The sequence below is a fragment of the Hydractinia symbiolongicarpus genome, chromosome 14 (genome assembly GCF_029227915.1).
Source record: "Hydractinia symbiolongicarpus strain clone_291-10 chromosome 14, HSymV2.1, whole genome shotgun sequence".
In the NCBI taxonomy this organism is placed as follows: Eukaryota; Metazoa; Cnidaria; class Hydrozoa; order Anthoathecata; family Hydractiniidae; genus Hydractinia; species Hydractinia symbiolongicarpus.
Genome location: NC_079888.1, coordinates 9,260,422 through 9,285,075, shown reverse-complemented (window position 1 = coordinate 9,285,075; position 24,654 = coordinate 9,260,422). Strand labels below are relative to the sequence as shown.

At 33.4% G+C, this 24,654-nt stretch overlaps 1 protein-coding gene across 1 annotated transcript; it reads right to left on the bottom strand.

Annotated features, from left to right (window-relative positions):
• Positions 1-1,856: 1,856 nt before the first annotated feature.
• LOC130624919 (RNA helicase Mov10l1-like) lies at positions 1,857-24,220 on the bottom strand. The gene is made up of 21 exons (XM_057439980.1): positions 20,217-24,220; positions 19,420-19,514; positions 18,627-18,696; positions 17,776-17,982; positions 16,607-16,724; positions 15,632-15,730; positions 14,979-15,084; positions 14,075-14,118; positions 13,155-13,246; positions 12,158-12,216; positions 11,954-12,007; positions 10,945-11,165; positions 10,028-10,264; positions 9,351-9,419; positions 8,437-8,621; positions 7,526-7,673; positions 6,948-7,094; positions 5,469-5,576; positions 4,720-4,860; positions 3,505-3,597; positions 1,857-3,185 (listed from the first exon to the last, which is right to left on the bottom strand). The coding sequence occupies exons 1-21, from the start codon at positions 21,125-21,127 to the stop codon at positions 2,691-2,693; spliced, it is 3,699 nt and encodes a 1,232-aa protein (XP_057295963.1). The 5' UTR covers positions 21,128-24,220; the 3' UTR covers positions 1,857-2,690.
• Positions 24,221-24,654: the final 434 nt, after the last annotated feature.

Here is a 24,654-nt window from a genome sequence, read left to right as displayed (position 1 = left end):
CCAACTCGGGATTAGTGACAGTTTGAGCACCATAAGCACATGATGCACCGTGGCATGGAGCCATAATGGTAGATCTTTCTTTTTTAACAACGCTACAGTTGGAATACTTTAACCATCAAAATAAATATTAATGTTATAATCCTAAAAGAAATATTTTTCCATCTGATGTTTCTTTTCTGACTTTAAATGTAAACAAACGTAAGTTTCCTTTGGACTGGCTTCGTTGTATTTAAAAGTTCCGCCTACATAAATGAAAAAACCCTCTGAATATCTACTGTTTCGACGACAATGATTTTCATAAATTAATAGCCATTATCTTCAACTTTTTTTCATAAACTGCTTCACCAGATATTTCAACAGATCTAATAACAAAACCTTCAGCTGAGGAGAGCGTAATCTTGTTTTAGCGTCTTTTTATTGTAACTGCTCTTCATCGTAGTTCTCAACGTCCGTTTATCACTGCGAACAATAAACCGAATTGTTTATTAATACCTTTAACATGTGAAGAATAAAAATGTATCGATTAATTATTAAGCACCCAGAAGGAGCGCGTAGATAAGAATTTTAAGTATTAATCTTTTTTGTTCATTAGATTAAAGATAAAGCAAACTAATTAATTAGCAATCACCATGAAAACAAATAAACGTGTCAAAGAGGAGAAGACAGATTATTTATGGTTACACCTAGAATATTTCATGACACATATTGTTTAAAATATTTCACACATCTTTATTAAATATTTACACAGGAGAACAGAATCACACAGGAAATAAAAATTAACATAAATGCTAGTTTTTTGTTATCCAGAAACACATTCCTAAACTCAGGCGGGGGGCCTTGGTTAAGTGCCACATTCTCGCTTGTTCAAAATTAAACCTGCAAAATACACACTTGTTTAAATGTTACATCATAAAGAAATACTTTTTTTTTGCGAAATCATGCACCAAAAAAACTTACCAAACTTCTTTGTTCATTCGCTTTAATTAGGTATTGTATGACATCATAATTACGCCACAGGATGGTGGTCATGTGACATGTCAGAATTTAAGGAAAGACAAATTGGAAGTAGGAAGTGTCGTAAAATAAAAATGCTGAATGATCATTTTCACTCAATTAAATAAACAAATAGACAGAGAAGCGTTGCGAACCTAATTTTTTACTTTAAAAAACGGAGTAAATATTCGCGATACAACCGATAGTAGGGGGCAGAGGGGCGAAAGGGGACAAAAGGGCGATTGCCCCTCCTTGCAATAATTTTAACAAATAAAACAAAAAAGAACAAAAGAACATCAAATATTTAGATACTATTTCAATAAGAAATCCTACAAAAAAACTTGACAGTCACGTGTTGTCAACTTACTTTAACAACAGCGCAACTCTATCTTGTGCCGCTACCTAAAAATGGCAGAATCGATTATTTTAATAAGTAAATGACACATACCGTATTTTTTAAACTTTAACAGTATATTCATATCAAAGCATTACACTTTTCTTGTATAAGGATCATACTTTTCTGAGTTCCAACGATTTTCTTAGAATTCAAGAGATTTTAGCCTTGCCAAAGTGTGGATGACTCTATTTGCATGATTCGTGACTCGATTAACGACAGTTATCAAGTACAAACCACAACCTTTTATTAATTTATAGGTCAAAGAATTTTAATCAGGTAATGTCATACGCAATGCATTATGGGATGGTTCCAACGTTACCACTTGGAGTCTTCTATAAATTAAAAATTGTAGAGCCAAACGGACAATTTGTGATACAGTTCACACGTCAATATATCAATTTGATGTTGAAATCATCCTGAACATAGTATAATGGTTGTTAAACCGAGGAAAAAATGCACATTAACGTCTTACTCTGCTGAACCTATGAGCAGCCATTATAAACACACAAAATACGGGTTAGAGCTAACAATAACAATAAAAGACGCTTTAAAACATAACTTGACATAAATAAAACATAGCTTCTTTGTACTGTTTCACCAATGTTAAAAAAAATAATAAAATAAAAAAATAAATAAAGTTTTGCTTCGTGTATTTTTTTCTCTGAATAAAAACTTCAAATATATTCATTCCTGAAAAATATTTTCCTAAAAACTAATAAAAGACGGAATATATTAACGCAATAAATAACTATATACATATATAAAAAGCACAAATACAATAAAATTAAAGGTATACTTAAAGTTGTACGACAATATAACTTATAAGATAAAGGATTAGATTAGATGTTCCAATATGACATCATTGTATCGAGTACAAAAACACGAAATACATGAATTTAAATGACAATAAAAGTTGCGGGTTAAGTTTAAATAAAACTCGGTATACAAAGGTTACTGTTAAATTGACCATTAGATAATCATTGGTAAAGTTTAATTGCCAACTCGGTATACATAGGCTATTGTTAAATTGACCATTAGATAATTATTGGTGAAGTTTAACTGAGGACTCGGTAAACATAGGTTAAAGTTTAATTGACCAGATGAAGCGCTAATGATGTGGTACAGATGGGTTAAAGTATAATTGATAACTTGGTAATTTTTGTTAAAATTTAATCGGCAACTTGGTATGAACAGGCTAGCTTTAAATTGATCGCATGGCAATCATAGGTGGAGTTTAATTGACAATTCGGTATACATAGGTAAATTTTAACCGACAACTCGGTATACAAGAGTATATTTGTTAAAGTTTTTTTTCACCTCTGGGGCATTTCTTCGCCTGCTTCAAGAAAGATAGAAATGCGTTGGCTCTCCTATGAGAAGTATTACTGGAATTTTTATTTTTTTCAAGCGGACTGCTAGAAGTTCTTTGTGTATGTGGCTCATTTTGATTGGACGATCCTAATCTCTCATCCATAATATATTCATTTGATGTATAACCATTCTTACAGTCTGCTATACAAGACTTGTCGTTACTAGTTTTTAGCATCAAAGGAGGAGAGGCTATTGTTATTGGTATTGTTTTCTCTTCATCCTTGTTGACAGTTTTTACAATTTTCAACTTCATTTCCGCGGATTCGTTATCTAACTTATTGGCGCATGCGTTATCATCGTTTATGTCTCGTTTATTGCCATTAGTCATCACAGCACAACCCGTGTTTGGATGATCGAGTCCTCCTTCTGTTAACACTTTCTGTGTATTTAAGCCAAGTAAACAGGTCGCTTTCCGGAAATTTTCCTGAATAAAAAAATTGTTATCATGCATGATCTGTTTGCAGTATCCATCTCCATCTTCGACTTTTTTTTTGAAAAAATTGATGAATTTTATTCTCAATTTGGCATATCTTGACAAATTTTTCATTACATCCAAATTTATTCCTCGTAAGTTTATGCAAGTTCTATCTTTTCTGGTTTACCTATAAGTCGCAAAGCTAACCATCTGTAAAAACCAGTGTTAATATCTGCAACTCCGATAAAAAAACTACTTCGCAAACCTACAATTTTGTGATTTCCAATTCCCCAACCTTAATTGTATTAAGTAAGAAAAAAAAGAGTACTTGTATAATTTCTTTATCCAATGTTGGCAGGTCGCATCCAGTGTAGGAACCGGTCACTACTGCGTATTGAAGCATTGCGCACCAAAACGGATCCTATAGAAACAATTTGGAATGCTCCACAAAAACTTAAATAAAAAAAGTTAGGACGATCAAACCTTGAACATAATATTTGGGAAATCTTTTTGGGCAAACATCATCACCGGCCAGAGCCCTGCCCGGTGAGCTGCAAAAGGTTTACTTTGGGAGGCGTGTAGGCCGGGTAATCAATATTTACAACGCGCCGAATGAATTTTCCATAATGTCCGCATTAGGGAATTCGGAATTGGTTTCTCTAAATAGAAACGGCGTTCTTAGTTGATCTTTCATATTTCAGAACTTGGTAGTATTTAGGTTGAGATACCTTTATAAATACATTATTTCACAGATGATATGCAAAATAACAGATTAACCCTATGAACACAGTCTTTTTTGTTAAATTTAGGAGGACCAGGCTAAAGGACAGTGACACCTCCAGTCTTGATCCAAGTGAACTCTGCTTAGGTTGTCTTGATAGAGTTATTAGAACACGACAATCGAAAGTTATTAGCTTCCAATGTAAGCCAGACTATCAACATAGACGACAAAAGTAGGAAATTTGTTAAACATAATTACAGATTTATTTCTTTTAATAACAAAATGGGTTTTTAGTAGTCATAAAAGATAAATGTAGAGGATGTTAATGTTAAAAAGGAGGTAACGCTGCATTCCAACCTCGTCCCCAGGACTTGTTAGGCTTTTTATATTTGGACGATATAAAAAGCTAACAAGTCGTGGGACGAGGTGGCATTATTCCTGAGAAGTCGCATGAAGTTAAAAGCAAAAATCAGAATTTAAAATAGCTCAATTTTAAGACTTTAAGTTCTCTGAAAGATCTTTAGGAAGAGCGGTCACCCTATCAGTAGTGGAAGGGGACCGGATGATGAACATAAGTGTCCTTTGTGGTGGCTGACATCCAAGTCTTGGTTATAAAATTCCTAAGTTTAAAATTTAGGCCCAAAAAAGGAAAGCCCAGCTTAACAATATTTACAACACTGCGAGAAGCACTATAAAAAGCGCGGGAATTGCATGCTTCGAAGTGGACGTTTAAAAAATATCGAAGATAAAAGCCCCGTGTTGAAATGAACGGTCACATGTCTGCCAAATTCATGCCAAAAGTTTTTTAAGAGAGACACTTACATAACACAAAACCACAGGGTTTCCAACAATAACCAATAGCGCTTGGGCTCGTGTGATTGCCACATTAAATCTTTTAGGATTGCTAAGAAAACCAACATTATGGTGACTATCAAAATCAACCAACGTTTCGTTTGAACGCACCTAAAAATGAAAAGCGGAAATACTAACTGACTTTCAATGTATTATTTGATTACAAACATGACGCGTCTAATTGTTCTAAACCGACAAATTCTTTAAGCCTGACGTTTTTTAACTTTCATATATTCTTTCGAGGTTTTTACAATTTTGGCGCCATGCAAAAATTTTCTAAAGAACATTTGTATGACAGAAACAGTGTTGCTAACAAAATTACTTTTGATTTTTTCTCATAATGGCGCCTCAATATGTTGGCGGACGTATCGTTTTAAATTTTCTAAAGTGAAGCCATCTTAATACTGTTAGTATACGAGTTAATACATGTACTATGCGATGGAGTGTAGGGGTAGAGCTTAAATCTGACATCAAGATTTTTTGGCCTGCTAACAAGCAATATAAATATCTGGCCTGGTAACTAAGGTAACATCAGTATTAGAAACTGTTATTAGTAAAGCAGACTGACATTGGTCGCAGTGAGTTTTAATTGCAAAACAAGATGGAAGGAAATTTTTTCCCCGCCATTAGATTAAAAACGTCAGCAAAATGAAACTCCACCTGAGGTGTTAAGGTGCAAACTTAATTAAAACTCCGTCGTAGGCGTTTTTACAACTTACAGTTGATATGATTATACATAATCTTTCTTGTCCTTGAAACTCCTCCACAGAGCCTACTTTAATAGCTGATAAATGAAACCTCTCAAGCAACACGCGAATCTTCTCCACCTATTTAAAAAAAAAGGATTTAAATAAGCCCTGGGTAAATGCATTCATGCGTAAAGATTTAAAAGGCAGAGAGCATTTTGACAAAGCATTTTGCCGATATGAAGTTTCGATAAGGTCAGATATTTATTTCAGATAAAAACTTGAGCTTATCTAGATGGTTATGTACACGTCTTCATTCGTATGTCAAATAATGTTCTTAATCCTTTAACGGTGTTGCATTCCGTACAATACACAGACTACGTGAAGGTCTAACACAAAAACCTTCTTCTGCTAAAAATAGGCGGAAGACTATTCACGATTATCAATGTTAACAAAATTAATCAAAATATTTCTATTTTGCACTTACGTACTTCGATTCTAAATTAAAAAATATAAACAGGTAAAACTTTCTTCAAGTGAGATTAACATCAGAGACAATCAAACAACTAAAGCTGATAAACCTCTCGCAGTTTCGTCTGTTTCAAACAATAAATGATTTGTTTAAATGTAAACGCACATAAGCTTTAAAGTAAATATCCACATCGAGATTTTAGGGCTGAGTGGGTGGAGGGTTGGTATGGGGAGAGAAGAACATTTTTGTTATGTAATAGATAATTTTTATGTAATACGAATATTTGCAGTTATTTTACGGTATGACTTACAACTTCAAATTGTTTCTTGCCTCTGGACTTACGCAAAAGTTCCAAAAATGTCATCTTGTGTGCTGAATAAATTGCCTTGCTATATCTTTTTCTCATATATACTATTTTGCCTGATTATGTGTTACATGAAGGTTTTTGGTACTAAGGAAAAAATGAAAATATGAGGTCTTAAGATTCAGAATATCACGTAAAAACAGGGGTGGGTGGGTGAGTGGGTCGTATTAGATTTGTTATGATACGTTACAAGGGGTGGAGGGGCGGCGGGATAAAAGTGGCGAATTTGGGTATCAAGTAGTAATTATCTCTGCATGGGTACTGGCAAATAAATATGGCATTGTTATTTCGTGCATATTTCGTGTGTCCTTTTACACGACTTTGGACTCGCGAACAGACATTAGAGACATTAGACAGAGAGACTCTTTTTCACTTAATGTATCTGATCACTCAATACTTTCGGTCAGCCGTAATACAAATGTGCAAGAGGGAGCATAGTAATCGAGTGCCATATTGTAGACACTTATCTGTATTAGCTAAGAGATTAGGTAGCAACTTCACAGCAGGTGGCACGATAGAGAACGCTGCTGCAGGAAACCTCGCTCTCTGTTGGGATTAAAATTCGAATTAAGCGCATCCTAGTTAGCAACTCAAAAAGTGCAAATTGCTCTCTGAACGCTGCATTCGAATTCCAACTCTCCTCCACAGGTGGTGATTAGTGGAATAAAATATATACCTGTTTTCTATACGGTGTAATAATTCCAATATCTTCTAATTCGACATTGGGGTGTTTCTTGGTGATCAGTTGAACATACTTCAACACTTGTACAGCTTCCATCGGATTAAACCACGACGGGCTGTTCCCTTCTCTTAAATCTTCACTCTTGAAATAAAATGAAAACGCATAAACACGAAAATATTCCTGCATAAGTTACATCCGTACAATATCATTCCATAAATTCTTAAAAAAAATTTCTGGAGTATTTTTAGAAATACAGATTCTGAAGCGTAAACGCATTTTTAATCATTTATCCCCCTCAAAAAAGATTCATGATCATTTTGTCGAGTGTAGGAATGCTAAAGTATCAAAATTCTGAATGTTTTGGGCACAATATAACAACTCAAATCTATAGAATGGAAAGTGCTCTTGAAGTTCATATAACAATAAGATGATTACTCGTTTTCAAGGCTTCCTTTTCTCTTACAGATCTCTCAACATCCGTTATCAGGAGAAGAGAATAAAAGTCAAACGAAGACCAGAACGAGGTTGCTTAAAATCTGAACCAGCGTCCCTTGTTAAAAATAGTTGCTTACACGTAAACCATGAAATACAAATGGAGTATTGTGATTGGCTAATACACTTGAACCAATGAAAGTGTCCACAACTTTTTTCCCAGCACATGGAATGAGCTCACCATTGTAAAACATGGACGATGACAGGTGTAACAAATCTTTGTGCGACCTAAAGGAAAGTAAGTGTGACCATGATACATTTGAAAAATTGAAACTTAGAGAGACTAGAAAGGAAATCTATTTTTACTGGTTAGCCCAGGGAGGCGCAGGTTTTAGTCCGTCGTACACATTTCTCGAATCGGTATTCCGTGCATTTATTTCATTAGTTGCACGAAGTAATGAAATTGCTCCGGAAAGGGGGTCGAAATAATGCTGCGGCGCAACTATTTTAAACAGACAGAATACGGCTATTATTACATTAAAAACATATCCAGACAAGCAACCTAATTATACGTAGTAATAACCAAATAAGCTAAATAAGCACGTGTTGCGTTTGAACATAGTATACAGTTTAAACAGAGCAGTAATATCCAAGGCTGTGTAGTCGAATTTAAAGAAACAAAAACTTCCTAAGTGACCCATCAAAACAGTGAAGCATAAGTTCGGGAAATAAAAAAGTGCGAAAATGAAATAATTGTAAAGTATACGTGAGTTGTGCATTTCTTAAATAATTATACAAAACTTCAATAGGTCGTTTGTGACTCGAATTACAGATTTAATAATATAATCATTCTATTTTAAAGAAAGTGACGGTTCAACTATTTTGGATTCTGCGGGATTGTCAGTTTATGCTCGAGTGCTACCGCGTTTACATGGAATTTGCACGAAAATAGAAACATTTGTACGAAATTAGGCGCCTCTTTAATTCAAACTTTTATATCACTGAACTTTTGGACAGGTCTATACAGACCTTTGAACTGAAAGAACATTACCGGTAATTATTGACCAACTTGGTAACAACGAGAGGATTATAGCAGTGTTCAAACAAATCTTCGTTTCTTTCGTATAGTTTGCAAGTCGTCAATCGTTCTAAAAAGGAGGTTTGCAAACCAAATTCCTCAGCAATGTCTGATCGTAAAACCGGACCAAGCTGAAACGGATCGCCAGCCAATACAACCTGAGTAAAAAAAAGGAAGAAAAAAAAAGAGTGATTCGCAAAGTCTGTACCTTCTAATACACAAGGTATAAAAATTATTTTGAACATAGGATCTATAAAAGGTGAACAAGCTGTAAAACTCTTTCTAAAAATTTCTGTCAAAATAGTTTTTAGAATTTTGAGGTACTGGCATCCACTACTTTGCACCATTCACCAAATTTTCCAAACCAGGATTAGGCCAAGCTTGTGAGGTCGGTGTTATGTTAAACGTGTAAGTTAAATAAAAAAATACATATGAAGTTCGGTTTAGTGTTCCCGAATAACCAAAAAGCTGAAGGAACGAGTCTGAAAATGAGGGAGACGCATTTTTTATAAATTCGTCGACCTGTGTTGAGTATTTTCGATAAAAATGAATATCATACCATCGTGTTTTTATCGACAATGTAGCTACTTAACTAATTATGCTGAAGAAGCATTCAGACAGAATGTTGCTGAATCTGATTATTGTAAATGTTAAACTTGACATGTTTTTATCAATGTATTGTAGTAGTATTGTAGATATATAATCCTTTCCAATGCTTCTTGAAATTTATTTTTTCGTGCTTGTTTACATTTTAGGCTACCATTTTTCTTGACGACGGGCAATACCGTTTCATATCGGCCCGTCGTCTGGTTAAGCCAATCAGAAAGCCTAAAAACACGTATTACCTGCTTGCAAAATCCAGACGGTTTACAAAAATGAATACTCACCTGAGCTTCTTCGCATCCTGCTGCAAATCCAACTGGAATCATACACTCAGGTTCTGTTGCTTGTCCAGCCTTACAAAAAGGAAAAGTGTAAAACGTGTTAATCAAATCCTCGAAACAACGAGGAGGGAAAAACTAAATTGCGATATATTGGATAGTGCAGATTGACTGGGCTGTTTCACTTAATGAAATTTTCTTAAAAAACTGCCTTTCGTCTAACAGTTTTTTCATATCTAAGGGTAACTTCGAAAAAGACTTCTCCTCCCCCTTGCCTTCTTACATTCAATACGTTAGCATGCACACGGCCAACATTTTATCAAGCATGAACGAATTCGAATTTTTAAACAACAAAAAATTTCGAAACAATGCCAAACGTTTTCCAGTACATGGAATACTTTAAGAAACCCTGCTTGTTTGAGCTTTTAGAGCAAGTCCAACTGAAACAGAGACATTTTGTACGTATATGCTTTAATTTTGCTATCGTTGAGTCAAAGCAAAAGAAAACAAAAAAGCTTTTCCAGTGGATCAAGATGCTGCTGAAAATAGCTGGGATCGAATGCTCTATATCTTTTCAAAGATATTAGTTTCTTTTAGTGAACAAAAGTTCATGCATAAAAAACATTAGAATTCAAGGGTGTCCAGATTGACTTGTAATCCAAAACATTTAAAACATCACCTACCTCGTCCACGAAGATGTGTGTGAAATGACCAACTTTTAAATCGAATGAGTACAAAAACCCTGCCATGTTACAAGTCGCAACTATAATACGATGTCTACACGCTATGTTTAAGTTGTCTGTATCGTTCGTACAGTACTGTTCGATAGATTCTGATATCGTAGTGGTTTTACGCTGGAAAGCATTCAGACGAACCATGTCGTAACGTTGTAGCAAACCGCTCTCATGTAGACGCTCTGCCTATGACAATGTTACGTTCATAAAGTCACAACTAATACACGTTTGTGTTCTTCACTTTAGGTAAAACAAATTTCTCAGGTACATCGAGAACCAGCCTTTAGAATTTAGGTGAATATATAACAGGTAACAAAAAATCTATTGTAGCTAAATTATGGTGGAATTAACAAATATATTGTGTCTAAAATTATGGTGGAATTAACAAAAATATATTGTAGTTAAATTATGTTGAAATTAACAAAAAATCTCTGTGGCTAAATTATGGTGGAATTAACAAAAAATCTCTGTGGCTAAATTATGGTGGAACTAACAAAAAATCTACAGTGTCTAAATTATGGTAGAATTAACAAAAAATCTAATTAAATCTAATGAAAGTACCAGCAAGCATTTTAAAACTTTGAATTTGCTAAAATTGTTGGTACAAGTGGCTATACCAGTGTAAATCAAAAGCAGAAGTATAAAAATAACTGATAAATATAATAAAAACATATCTTTTTCATTGTGACTTATTTCATTTATGTTTCAACAAAACTTACCTATTCTAAAGCTCTACTCGTATACAGCTGAGTGAAAAAAAATAGATAACATATTTTTAGAGTCTCTTTCTTATGTAAGGCAATTGCTTGTATTTCTATCTAGGTTCTCCATACTTCAATCCACACACACAGTACAAATAATCTTACAATTAAATCAGCAGCAGAATTTGAAGGTGCACAGGCAAGTATACGACTATGCTTAATCTTTGTGAAAATCTGCAGAATAGATTCAACAACAGTGACAGACTTTCCAGTTCCAGGTGGACCAAACAAAACATAAGGGGTGGGACGACCACGCCCAGCTACAATACGTGACACAGCTAATAGTTGACGTTCATTTAATAATTTATTGAAGGGCTTGATCATGCCTATAGAGAAGAAGATAACTAAATTGGGAAACATTACTGTTTTGATGCAAACTTACCTTTCGACCCTTTGAATCCGGAAAGTAAGAAACGTTGGAAAGAAGGAGAAGGAAAACAAAGAAAGGAATTTGGATGCTGGGCGTCTGGTTAAAAATGCCTGCACGCTTTTACTTATAAACCTGACAAAAATAATTTCACTGCAAGGATTATTATTCAAGAAAGAGTCAATCCCTTAAACAGTGTAAAAATATTCAAACATAAGGGAAGATACTACTAGCAGAAAATATTTTGGCAAAATTATTTTGTTCCTGCAGGGTGCATTTTGCAGAACATAATTTCGCAGATGATTACATTTTCTTAAAATTTAAGAAATCAAATTATTGCAGATTTTCAGTAAAAGCAAAAGCAGTGTTTTGCTTCACAAAGCTGTTTTGCCTAACACAACTTTTCAGAAATAAGGGTATTTTGAAATTAACAATGAAGAACTCAATATCTTGGATCATGCCGGTTTTAAGGGGTGTGCATTAGATTATCCCTTTGTTCAAGTAAAAAATAAATTTACTAGCAATTTTATTACAAACACAGACTAATCTGAGTAAAAATCTTTGAGGATTAAAGAAATGGAAAATTATGCAGAAGAAAATTTTTTGAATGACTTATTTTTGCGTGTTTGGGTCAAAAATTCTCTCAAATAATTTGTTGTCTTGAGTTTTACATAGGACACAACAATACAGGGCGTAAGCAAAAGTTTGGGTATGTGCAAAGTAAAATATTGCAGGTTGCACACTGACCTGTTGGTAGATTGACAAGGGCATCTTTGCATATAACTGAAGATGGAAATAAAACTAAAATAAAAAAAATTAAAAAAATAATATTAAAGGCATAGAGATTTTGTCTTACAAAAGCATATAAAATGAACACTTCATTGTCATGAATACTCTACCTTTCTTATTTCTACCACACCTCAAAAAACTATAGAATAAAAATAATCCAACCTTCTTCTCCCATATTTAGAGCATGATCGACTGCCTGGTGTGCTCTTCTCATTGGTGTCCTACATAAAAAAATAAAAACCTACTTATCTGTTTTCATATAAAATACAAATCAATCAACACAGTCTTAAAATCCCAAAGCCGTCTAAATCCAGAGGCATGGTCACTCTGTTTATCCACAACATCAAATTTTAAACGTTGACCACCACAATTTTTGGTAAAATCTTCAAATTTTAAACGTTGACCACCACAATTTTTGGTAAAATCTTCAAATTTGTAGACTTTCTTTAGAAAGAGAAAAAACCATCAGCCTTGTGCTTACCCAGATGTGTCAAATGAAATAGAAATGAGAAGTCATTCCGCAAAAACAGAAGAATTCCTTTTATATTTGAATGAGAGAAATGTTTTTACTAGAAAGCAGTGATCATTGACAACTCTCTTTTCAATAAAAAATATACCTGAGTAATACCACAAAATTTAAAATGTTTTGCAATTTTGTGAAGACAAAGAACTATAAACATGAGTCTTAATCCCATTAACACCAGGCTATTTTGGTCTAGTGTAGTGTAAGCATAAATCTAGAACTTCTTAAGGCAAAGAAAACTTTTATAACTTATTATGGCCTTGATTTTTTCTTGACTTATAAACTGAATTCTTTAATGACGTCATTGGGATCATAATGACATCATTTTGCTAGATTTATATCTCCTTAAAATCTTTTCCTTATTTTATCCTTAGGACCTTATACATCTCCTGAGAAACAACTTAGTAACCCCATGCGCTTAACTGGTAACCGTCATATATAATTATTACAAAACCTTACATCACTCATACTTGCATGTTAGCATTTTTTAAATTGTACAAAAGAAAAAAACCTCCACAAGTTCCTGATTTGATTTAAATAAGTTAACTTTTTAACAATTGTGTGCGTTCAATTGTATGCAATATATTGTAGCAAAGGGAAGTATCCTTTAGATATATAAACCAGATAACTGTTTACCTGTTAAAATAAAACTCAATATCCAAATCATCATTACGATATAAATTGTGGAATTCTCCGTTAAATTTTAATAAAACATTTTCTGCATGTACCTGAAAATAAAACAATATTGTAAAAAATAAAACAACCATCGGCCTCTATTTATCCTTCCAAACCTTGGTTGAAACATGCAGCCAGTTACTTACTCTTATAAATAAGCTGAAATTATTTCAAGAAAAAACAGAGGATGAACACCTCAAGAAACATTTTGCTTTCCCCTTATTCCAAATTTTGTGGTTTACCTGTAGTTTAATTGTAATATCCAGAAGATTCAAGTGAAAGTTGAAAAGCAAAATCTGAATTTCTAATGTGGTTTAAGTGTCCTTTAATTTAAACTCTAAACCAACAAATAAATCCATTGTACAATTTTTTAAAGATAATTGGATGCTAGAGACATGTTTGCAAATTTCTAAAATTGCTAAAAATTCATTCGGCAAAGTTTAAACAACAATATCAAAATTTTTCGGGTTTTACTTTATCCCCGAATTCTAAAACATAAACACATTTACATTTAACTTTAAAACTTAAAATTTATTTAAAATAAAATCAAGCTTCTATGATACTACTTTAAAATTTAATTTGACAAATTTTCTGCATTACTAAAAAATAAAGACAAATTAGGAACCCAATAACAATAACAGTGCCCGACATGCCTGGTGGGTAAATACCAGTGTAAAAAGAAGAGTCTTTTTACACTGTCCCTGAGTAAATTCCTAATAAACTTTTTCCACCTTACTACTTTAAAATCCCAATAGTAAGACAAATTATGCTGGGTCCCCTGGCTACCTTTGGCCAAACTAAAGAAACACAGACCTGAGTAAAACACATAAAGATTTCTTTGGGTAATCAAGATTAAAAAACAGCACATTAGGCTTACTTACTTCATGCACGAACCCTTCATAACATGGTGACTTACTTCCTTTTTCTACACAAAGACAAATACGAAAATAAGTATATAATCTACTTTCAGCTGAATTGTATTTAAGGATGACATCTACAAGTTTAGATGATCTCCCAACGCCACATAAAGGTTATATGGTTAATATTTTACAAACAATAGTTATTTCTATGTGCTAAGTGCTCTTAAGTTTTATTAATAAATCTTATCTGACCAACTAACATTGATTATCATTAGGATAACCACAACTTTAAAATTTAGAATTTTAGGAGATATTACGAGAATTTAGGAGGTTTAGGGGTGAAATATACAAGGAAGGGCCAAATATGCATAAAAATCATTTCATATTTTAGGAGATTTTGCCAAAATTTTGGAAGATAACAGAGTAAATATTAGGCCTTTTGTTCTCAAACACCAGATTAGTCGTTTTTCTACTTTCACTCAAAAATGCTACGAGGAATAATGAAAAATAACTACTTTTAAATAAAAAAGCATGTCAGTATTTATAAACAATTTGTAAAAGGTCAAAATGTTATAGTTTATTTATGACATTTTAGGAGGATTTATTTTTTATATTGTTTGGGGAGATTTTAGGAGGTGGCCTAACCACTTAAAACTTTTATAAAATATTACTGCTGATTAATATAAGCACTATTGTATAATACACATAGGAACTCTTATAAGCCGGTCTGCCACTGGACTGACAACACTACAAACAACAGTACACAATAAGTATTGAGTTTTTTATTTCTTGTAGGTAAACCATCCGAAGGTTAAATATAAAATGTAACAATATTTGAAAAGTTTTTCCTGCCAATCTTTCCTGCCATTCTGTACATCGTTAATTTCTTTTAAAAAAAAAACATTAAAAAATAAGAAAATCGTACCACAGAATTTGGTTATGACTCTATCACCAATCAAAAGCGATGGTCGGCCTTCTGCTAAACCAGGTACATCAAGTGAAAAAAATTCCCCAACAGGTCGTAGTAATACCTAATGAAAGAAAAATTACCCATTGATTGCCAATGAGGCAGGAAACGTTGAAATAAGTTCATTCACACAAATCTTTATTTTTTAATCTGGTGTAACCAATAAACATTATTGTCCATTTCTGTACACCAATTCTTTACTTTTTATGTGTTGCTCTTCTATAGTGAATTACCCCCAGTAAATTGCCCTTTGGAAGCTTGCCTCTGAAAAATTACCCACAAAATATATCCCCTTAAATTAATTTAATATTTTCTAATAAGACATGTGTAATTTGTTTCTTAAGACACAGTTTATCTTTACGTATATAAATCATCTTTTAAATAAACGATTAACGCAAAAAATGTTTAAAAATATCAAAATATATGAACTAAATTAAATGTCTGCTTAATTTACCTACTTTTATGCATGAAGAAAAATGTAAAAAATGTTTTTATTAAAAAGGCTAATTATCACTGACTTATAGATTCCATAGTTTGTGTGAGCAGGTGCAAGTGGACCTCAAACCTTCACCTTCTGCTCCAAGCCATTGACCACAGGAAGCATTTCATACCTGATGCAAGTCAAATTCTCTCATTTCCAATTCCATTTGAATTTCTTCAGCATATAGCAGTGTTGATAATTTCTTTTTGTAGTTAGATATATGAAGAGGCTATAAGATAAAATTAGTACATGTTAATTTTTGGTAAATTAAAATTTAATAAATTAGTGCACTGGTGAACACAGTTGTAAAAATTAATTACGAAAAAATCTGATTAAAAAGTTAAATTTGGTTTTTGAACATGTAACATGTCCCATGTCCTGGTTCAAGGGAAGAAGTTTCACAGGAGGAAACCTTTGTGGATAGAAACTTTTGTGGATAGAAACTTTTGCGGTCATAAAATCACTGCAAATATTTATGCAGGCACTTAGGCAGAATAACAATGTACGAAAGAATTATTATGTAGAGTTCTAAAAATTTGAAGAGAAGTTATTGCTATACCCATGCAAGGTTTCTATGCATTTTAAAAATAAAAACATGTGAGAGGTTTAAAACTAAAATTGAGGAGATTTGAGAAAGTTGCTAAAAAAATCTAATTATGAAGAAGGATTGAGGATTTTTGAGGACATTTTAAATTCAGAAGACAGCAACCTGTAAAATGATTAGCAAAGATGGAATTATTGTTTGCAAATTGCAACCTAGAAGAAAAAACTGTCCTACTTTTCCTACTCGTACATTTTATATGCAATTCAAATATATTTTTAATAATTCTGTAAACTGTGGCATCCATTTGTGTAGAGCTAGAAACACTGATCAATATAACGTAATGTATCATGGGTTTTTCAATGAATAGGGTAGCAGATACAAGGCCTAAATTTTTTTTGATAGGTCATAACCCAATGCTTATTCCAACCTTAACTACACTGTTACAACGTTTTGCCCCTCAATAAAGATGCACAGTGAATTTTACTGTCTTGTTTCAAGCTTTGAAATCCAAAATAAAAAAAAAGAACTTTAAATGTATTTAATCAGAAATTAAGCATTTACCTGAGAAAGTTCAGGGACAAGTAACTCAACATCTCCCTCCAGATTCATAATACAGTCCTTTAAATATGTTGGAATTGGATATCGCGCCAACTTGTTTGGCAAAAATGTCTTCCTTTTCCTACAGCAAACAAAAAATCGACATATCTTCTGCTAGGTAGTTTGCAAAAGAAATTTAAATGCTTTTTCATTAAATAATTGATTGTTTTTGTCTAAAAGCACATGCTGATAACCTGTGTTTAATGCTTGGCTATCTAAATTTTGAATGTGGTGGCTGGACACAATCATTTTCTCCTTTATGAGGAAATATCAATAGGTTAAAAAGAGGCCTTTGATTGTGTTTTTATTGTTGCGGGGAAGTTTTTTCTGCGAAGGAACTTCGAAGGTATTAGCACTGGTAATAGCGCTCTTCCTTATGTGCAACGTGGATATAACTGCATATAACTGCTTACCACGTTAAAATGCGTAGTGAAATTAAATGTCTGCTTTTTAATATAATTACAAATCTGTACACAAATTTTACAAAATAATCTCAAACTGATTAGTCCCTGCAGCCATTCTTTTATTTCAAACAATCCTATAACTTTAGTAAAAATTCAGGGATGCCATTTTTTACAACATATCAATTTTGAGAAAGATATACACGTGCACAAACCATTAAATGCATTCTCATAATTGAAATAAGTCATATATAGGGCTTACAGAAAACCAGTTTTTACCAATTCCAAATAAAATTGGGTGTATTTTTTAGAGTGGGGTGCTGGAAAAGAGTTAGTCCCGACTATATGATAATGTACCAAAAATTTTATTTTACAAATTATATAACCTGTTTCCCCTATTGTACATAGCTTAAATATACTGATCAAGAAAATTTATATAGGACCATGTGCGTTTGACAAACTGTTAAAGAGCTATTGAGAGGGTTTTTAATGATGTCATATTTCGAAAGGAGTGGGTTGATCCAGCTTTAGGAAATTGGTCTCATTTTAATCCCAGATGGTTCCCTAGTCACCAACGTAAATGATGATGTCAGCAGACACACAGACAAACTCATCATATTATTTAAGAGATATACTAAGTGTGTGTCCAATGGAGTTATACTATCATTAATAACCTACAGTGCTGACTTTATGACCAAAAAATTAAAGGTGTTCTTCTGAAAAGTGTTATACCTTACAGGTCTTTGCCCAGGAACAACCCAACCATCAGTGAGTCGAGTGTTTATTTTTTGTCCAAGAAACATCGCTTTGGGCTTTGCATATGAATTGCCAGTCTTTAAGGTGGTGTGCATTTTATCAACTACATGTGCAGAAACTTGTCCAGATAACACAAAGTTAGTGAACACAAATGTTACTTGAAAGTTTACCCTTCCTAATGATCTGTAAAAAATAAAAGGATACAGTATAAAACCTGCCCAAGGACCTTCAGCACAATTTTTATCATAATTATTGCTTGGCTCGATGCGATATGATATTGTAATAACTTCTATGTTTTTTTTTCCAGCCAGTACAATAAATTTGTGTTTAAAAAATACAATTAACGTGAAATATATTTTATTTTCCCTATTTTTGCTACATGTCTGTAGGAGGTAAAAAGGTTACCTCTTGTTGTACATGGGCATTGCAGATAAACATGAAATGTCATGGTGACTTTCTTAACTTCACTTGTTTCATTTAAATCTTTAACATAAATCTCACATTTCACTGTTGGAAATTTCATTTGGAATTAAAAAAAAGGATTTTAAATGTTCAAGATACCTTTAGGGGAATAGTCTCAGTGCGTCAAAGAAGTATTAAATTCTTTAAAATGATGACAAAGAAAATATACCAATACATTACAATAAACACAGGTTGTATCACTTAAAAATGTATAAAAATAAATAAAAAAGTTAAAAGTAGAAACCCATTTCTGAATTCTTGCAATTTGTGATTTTTTCTTTTCCCAAACAATTAGTAAAAAAGATATTTCAAGCTTTTATGTAATACTCACAAGTTACTGCCCTTACTGTTATTAAGATATTTACCTTGGAATAAACTCAATTGGCAACTTTTTTTGTTCACCAGATCGTATAAGTATGTTTCTCAAGCCATGTTCTGAAATGAAAACAAATATACTAACAGTTAGAATAGATAGACAATAATTACCTTTTTTCCAGTGACATATTTCAGACCATCTTAGACACGATTGATTCCCTCTATAAAATTTGTTAGTAGAAATGCTAATGCATAAGGGATGCAGCCAACTGTCAATCTTTAAAACACAAAAAAGCCAATAGCCAAATTTCGAAACACACCTGTTTTTGTAAAGGCATTTACTTTTAAACAAACAACTTTAAATGTTTGCATTCTGATAAATTTGGATTTTAAATGTTTGATAAAGCTTAATCATTATGGAGATCAATTTAAAGTGAACAAAAAAAGAATTTTTTTGGAAATAGATGTCAAAAACAAAAAAGTTAATGCCAAAGGTTGTGTGTTTCACCACTTTGGTCACTTCTCCGTTATGTTGGCATGATTTTTTGTTTTGATGCCAATACCAAGCTACAAGATTTACAGCTGCCAAGATGCTTCCAGCAAATTCCAAGGAATCCGATATCAAAACTCAAAAATTTACTGACGTTATTGATATATAGTTTTCCATTGCTTCCTGTTCTTTTATCTTTTATCGTCTTGGTGACAAGAAACATAAAATTAAAGTCAACTGTTGGATGGTGAAGCAATGTTATAAAGTGGGAGTTAGCTTTAAGTGAAATCAAGTTCAAAATTATAGGATCAAATTGGTTATGTGTATATGACTGAGAAAAAAATTAAAGTCACCTGTTGGATGATTTTTATCATCATTACAAACTTTTAAATTCATGTTTTGTGCTTCTTGCAATTCACAAAAAAACACATTTTCTTTTCCAGAGTTGCTAAAATAGGAAAGGTTATAAAGCAGGGGTAAAGCAAAACACATGGTAACAAAAAAAGCCAGGAAAATGCTAGTATTTTGTGAGTGCTTATTATTGGCAAATTATTGGCAAGTTTTTGTTCAATTCGTTTTTTTTTATTTCCCGAAAAATTAAGGTCAAGAAAACCCAATTTGACCAACGTTTTAATCGAATGAATTATTTTCATGGATTTTTTTTTAAATAAACTTGCTTTTTAACGTTATCCTGACTTTGAAAACAACTGTCCAATTTAATAAACATATAAATCAAAAATACTGAATTTTAAATGTTCTTAAAAGAATACAAGATTCCGTATTTTTCCCACTCAAGGTAGCTTCACACAGTGCATTGATTGATGCACAAACTAGTCTATTACTCTGTGTCTAAGCCAATTAAAAAAAGAGAGTTTTTGTAAATGAAAATGCTGTTATAACTGTCCAAATAATGCAAGACAGGCAAGAATGCATGAAATAGCGATGTGGGAAATCTGTACAATCCCCTGTAGAATATTCAGCTAACAACTGGTTACAAAAAAAGGCTATTACTCTATTATATACAAAAATTTCTTCTATTTTCAATGGCAGCCATTAATTTAGTATGTGTATTGGGACTACACTGATACAAGTGCTTGCATTAGGAGTGGGGTCTAATTTTTTAAACTAGATGCATAAGAAGGAAATTTACCTGATGCAAATTTCAGATTTACAAAGTTCATTAACATCAACATCACCAAAATCAACTTTTGTTATGTTAACACCATGATTATTTGCTAGGACAGCACCATAATTGTCTACTTTAACAGGAGAAACATGATTCATATCATGTTTCTTTGTTTTCTTTAACGAAACATTTATAGCTCTCCAATCCCCTCTTTTTTGTTTTGACTCGATGACGAAAGCTACAACTGGGTCGCCTTTCTTTGTTCTATAACCTTTCTCGCAACAATTAAAAGCAAAATATACATCATCATTAATAAAACCATAACCAGAAAATATTTCTGTGACAGTGCCATGGATCTTCTTCTCTCGAAGAGGAGAAATGGATATAATGTTTTCCTCAACAATAATGTCTGAAAAATCATCATCATGTTTACGCCATATTTCTATTTGAACTAAATCGCCCCTAAAAGGTTTGTAGCCTAGTTTTAATTTCTGTGAACTCACATTTAATTCAATGTTCATTTTGATAGAAATGGTGTTAAAGTTACATGCACTAACAGTTCCTATCACTTTATCTTTCAATGGTTTTTTATCCCTGTTATCTTCATCGGTAACCCATAACGATGTTATCTGAACTTTGTGTGCCACCCAGCCACCTTCAGAGTGAGATCTAGATGCTTCCACACAAACATCATCACCAACTTGAGCCTCCTCACCACCACATACTACACTGCTTGTAAAATATATGTGATCATTTATTAGACCACAATTATTAAAATAGCTGGTAACAGTGCCATGAAACGACTTCTTATTTCTTTTTTCACTTTCCCTGTCAGAAACAAGTGATGGTTCCTCCAACTTAGAATCTTCTGTCTTTTGTTTCACAGTGTTTCCACCTGTAAAGACACCAATTAGTCCCGCTATGTAAGAAAACATCTTTTTACCTAAAAATCTAAAGTTTATAAAAAAAGAGAACAAATGTAGTTTGAAATTTTTGGTCAATAATTTTCCCAAAAGTAGGGGTGGGTGTATAAAAATAAATGCCTAGGTGGCCATTTTAGGATCCAGTCATGAAATTGCTTTTAAAAACCAAGTGCAAGAAGTTCAGATGACTTGTTAAATAATAGTGGTATTAAATGTATTTGTCATCACCCAACATGGTCAAACTATAGCGCCAAGTAGAATTTTTTTTGGAACTTGTCAGTTTTTTCATATTAAAAATGAGATATGGAGCAGTTTTAACAGCCATTAAGAAAAATGTTAGCATAATGTAAACAACCACGAAAAAACAAATTGCACTGGAAATGATTTTAAATCTAACTCAACAAAACGTTAACCGATAAAAAACATTTCATATAACAATTTAAAGTTTAACTGTTAAAGCACTCAGATTCAATGTCAATACCGTGTCTAGAAGCTTCTTCAACATATAGTTAAGGAAAAGCAATGATAAGATTATCCAGTTTTATCAAAAATACAAATACAGAATGACAAATTTATAACACAAATAAGTCCTCCCTCATTTTCAAACTCCAGGCCTATCAATAAGGAGAGAGCAATTGCTCTTGCTCACACAAAAGACCGTGATAAAATATGTGTTTATAAACTTATTCTATTTATTCAGATTGCTCGCCCAGTTTAAAATATTGTAACCTTGGGGGATCGATTTATTGCTCTGGTGTATTTTCTTATTCATAGACCTGCATTCCACTGTGGTGATGGGGGCTAGAATAACTTGTCTTGCTTTTGTTTTTTACTAATGGTATTTCAACTCTATAAGTTTTGTTTGACGAAATCTAAGAAATATTTTTGATTATGGTGTTTTTTGATTAATTAGCTGATTGTTCAAGGAATAGTAATAGTAGCCTCTGATCCTATTATTCAAACAAGATTGGGATTCTATAAATTTCCTTTTTTGTTTTTGAAAACAACTGTGAACGGACGCAAAGTGACATGAAGTACTAAGTGGTCATGTAAACGTGTGTACATATTATACTTTTGTTGTAGTGGAACAAGTAGTAATAGTATCCAAGGGACAGAAGGCTGAATTGAGTTGGATACATCATACATTAGATAGTATGAACAACTTCATGGCAAAACGTATAGTTACTTGACAAACCCCATCGTCCTAGTGCGGTCTGTCAAATTTGCTAGCCAGAGTTTTATCTGGCTAGCAAATTTGACAGATCCAGGTACTCAAGAAGATTGAATGTCAGTCAGCCAGTCCAAGAATACTGGCAAAAGTTCACTGATCATTATGAAGACGATAGAAAGGCCTTCAGCCCAGAAGTCACATCAATAGTGCCAGGCAAATTTTGGCAAAAGTGGCTCAAAGGAAACCGCCTAAAGCAGAAGTTGGAAATTGCAGTTATACCATCCAGCCGCAACTTCCTACTCCACAAACGTATCAACACAGAAATAGGAAAAAAACTTCTATAAGTCAACTGATGTAAAATGCAAGAGATTATTCGGAATATGCACTTGGTGTCATTTACCACACTCCTGAGAGCTTTGTCTGCTTCAACAATTTTTTTCAGTAATATTTGAATATGTGTGCGATGATTTGCATGTGTAAATCAAGTAACGCGTGTGATGTAAAACGCACGTGGAAAGAATGTTACGCTTGCGATACGGGCTCCGAGGTTAGTTTTGTTGTGCATTCATCTTGCGGTAGAAAAGTGGGGGACGTTTTAAATCGTGAACCCCAAGCACGATGATCGAGCGTCTACTGGTATAGCTCTCTCAATCTTAACTTCCTTTTCTACATGTCCGAAATAGTATGCATGACTATACTGTCATTTTCATATTTATTGTTTATTTTTCAGACAACTCTCCAATAATTATTTCAAGGGCTGCCATCGCACGCTACAAAATGGATTTTATAGGTTGATTTTGAAAACTCGATATTTATTTTTCAGGCGTACGATTAATCACACGCCTGAAACGATTTAGGCATGTGCCAAGGCATGCACGTGTGATCGCACGCCTCTCCTGAAAAAGACTGCTTCAACATTGATACAAACCACCTGAAGAAAGCAATAAACCTAGCGGGTAAGACCTCCAAATGCTAAATCAGATTAGGCACAACCTAATCAAATCATCGTTGACCTAAGGAGTACATAGGCTTGGCAACAAAAGAAAAAGGTCACAAAAAAACTTGAGCCAGCATCAATTAAAGGGCCCTCTTACAAGCTACCACAATGGGCCTTGGAAACGATACAGAAACTATACAACAACAACAGCTTCCCAAAATCCACCAACAGGAAAAACTAATTCTAGAGGTAAGAAAGATTGAGGCTTTAAGGATTTACTTAAGAGTAAATAATTTCAGATCCGGTTCTCTTAATTATCACCTTGATCAATGGAAAAGCAAAACTACAGACGTTGAGATCCTTTAGAAAGTGTCAGGCATACACATTTTAATAAATATGATACTTCGAACCCCATACCAGACATACCCTCTGGATGCCAAAAGGATGCTCTTTATCAATACAGTTTGAATAGGCATGGCATGACAAGTGAATAAATATTTTTAAGTTCATTTTAAAATGTACTCTTCTCATTGCATTTTTTGATCAAATATTTAAAAAAAGTACTCTAATATCTTTCCAAAAAACTAAGTTTCTTACTAAAAAAACAATGTTTTAATAATAATAATAAATAATAGGGGGGGGGGGCACTAGATAGCTTTTTTAAAAAAACCCAGCACTATCTCTGCAAAATTATGTAGCTAAACTGCAAGTTTTGCTCATGTTAATTTTGGTGACAGAAGTACAGCTCTTTTGCACTTGTGATTAGTATACATAAGTTAGTATTACATTAGTTTACCTTAGTCATTGAGCATATCTGGTGGAGCCTTGCACTGTGGATGTTGGTTTCTAATAATAGACCTAATCTTCAAGGATGCCAGGGATATAAGTGTGACTTGCCTGCAAAGGAACTGGACTCTACTCAGGTCTTAATTATTAATGGCTGCATATAAAACCCAAACACCTCACACTACGAAAGTTCTTCAGATGTACCTTAAGCGTACAGTGACCCACCCTCCCACCCTTCACCTATTTTTTCTTTATTTTATGTCATAGATATGTCTACGAATGGTGGATATGAGATGCGAAATAAATTTATCACCGTGGTGCAATGGAATAGGAGCATTGAGAAATATCATAGACGTCTCCAATGCAACTAAAGACAACTGCATCAAAGCTGTTATAGGAGGGTGCAGTACAACCCAGTCAGACAAATTGCTTCTGCCTCAAGGTTTCCCTGGCATTTTTTTGGCTCAATGTATGTCCAGGTTTTAGTCCAGAGGTAGAAGCAACGAGTCTGTAGGTAGCCTTTAATTTAATTGGTAGGTATGTTAGGCCTCCTTCGTCAGCCCTTCAGGCAAGTAATATGTTGATACAAGTCATTGCACATGACGCTCAAGGGCATAAAGATGACTATAATGCATAACCTGGCGC

Coding starts and splice junctions, on each gene's coding strand:
- LOC130624919 (XM_057439980.1), bottom strand. CDS start 21,127: ATGTTTTCTTACATAGCGGGACTAATTGGTGTCTTTACAGGTGGAAAC. Junction 15,731..16,606: donor TTGTCCCTGAACTTTCTCAG/GTAAATGCTTAA, acceptor TTTATCTTATAG/CCTCTTCATATATCTAACTA. Junction 5,577..6,947: donor TTACACCGTATAGAAAACAG/GTATATATTTTA, acceptor TTTTTTAAATAG/GTGGAGAAGATTCGCGTGTT.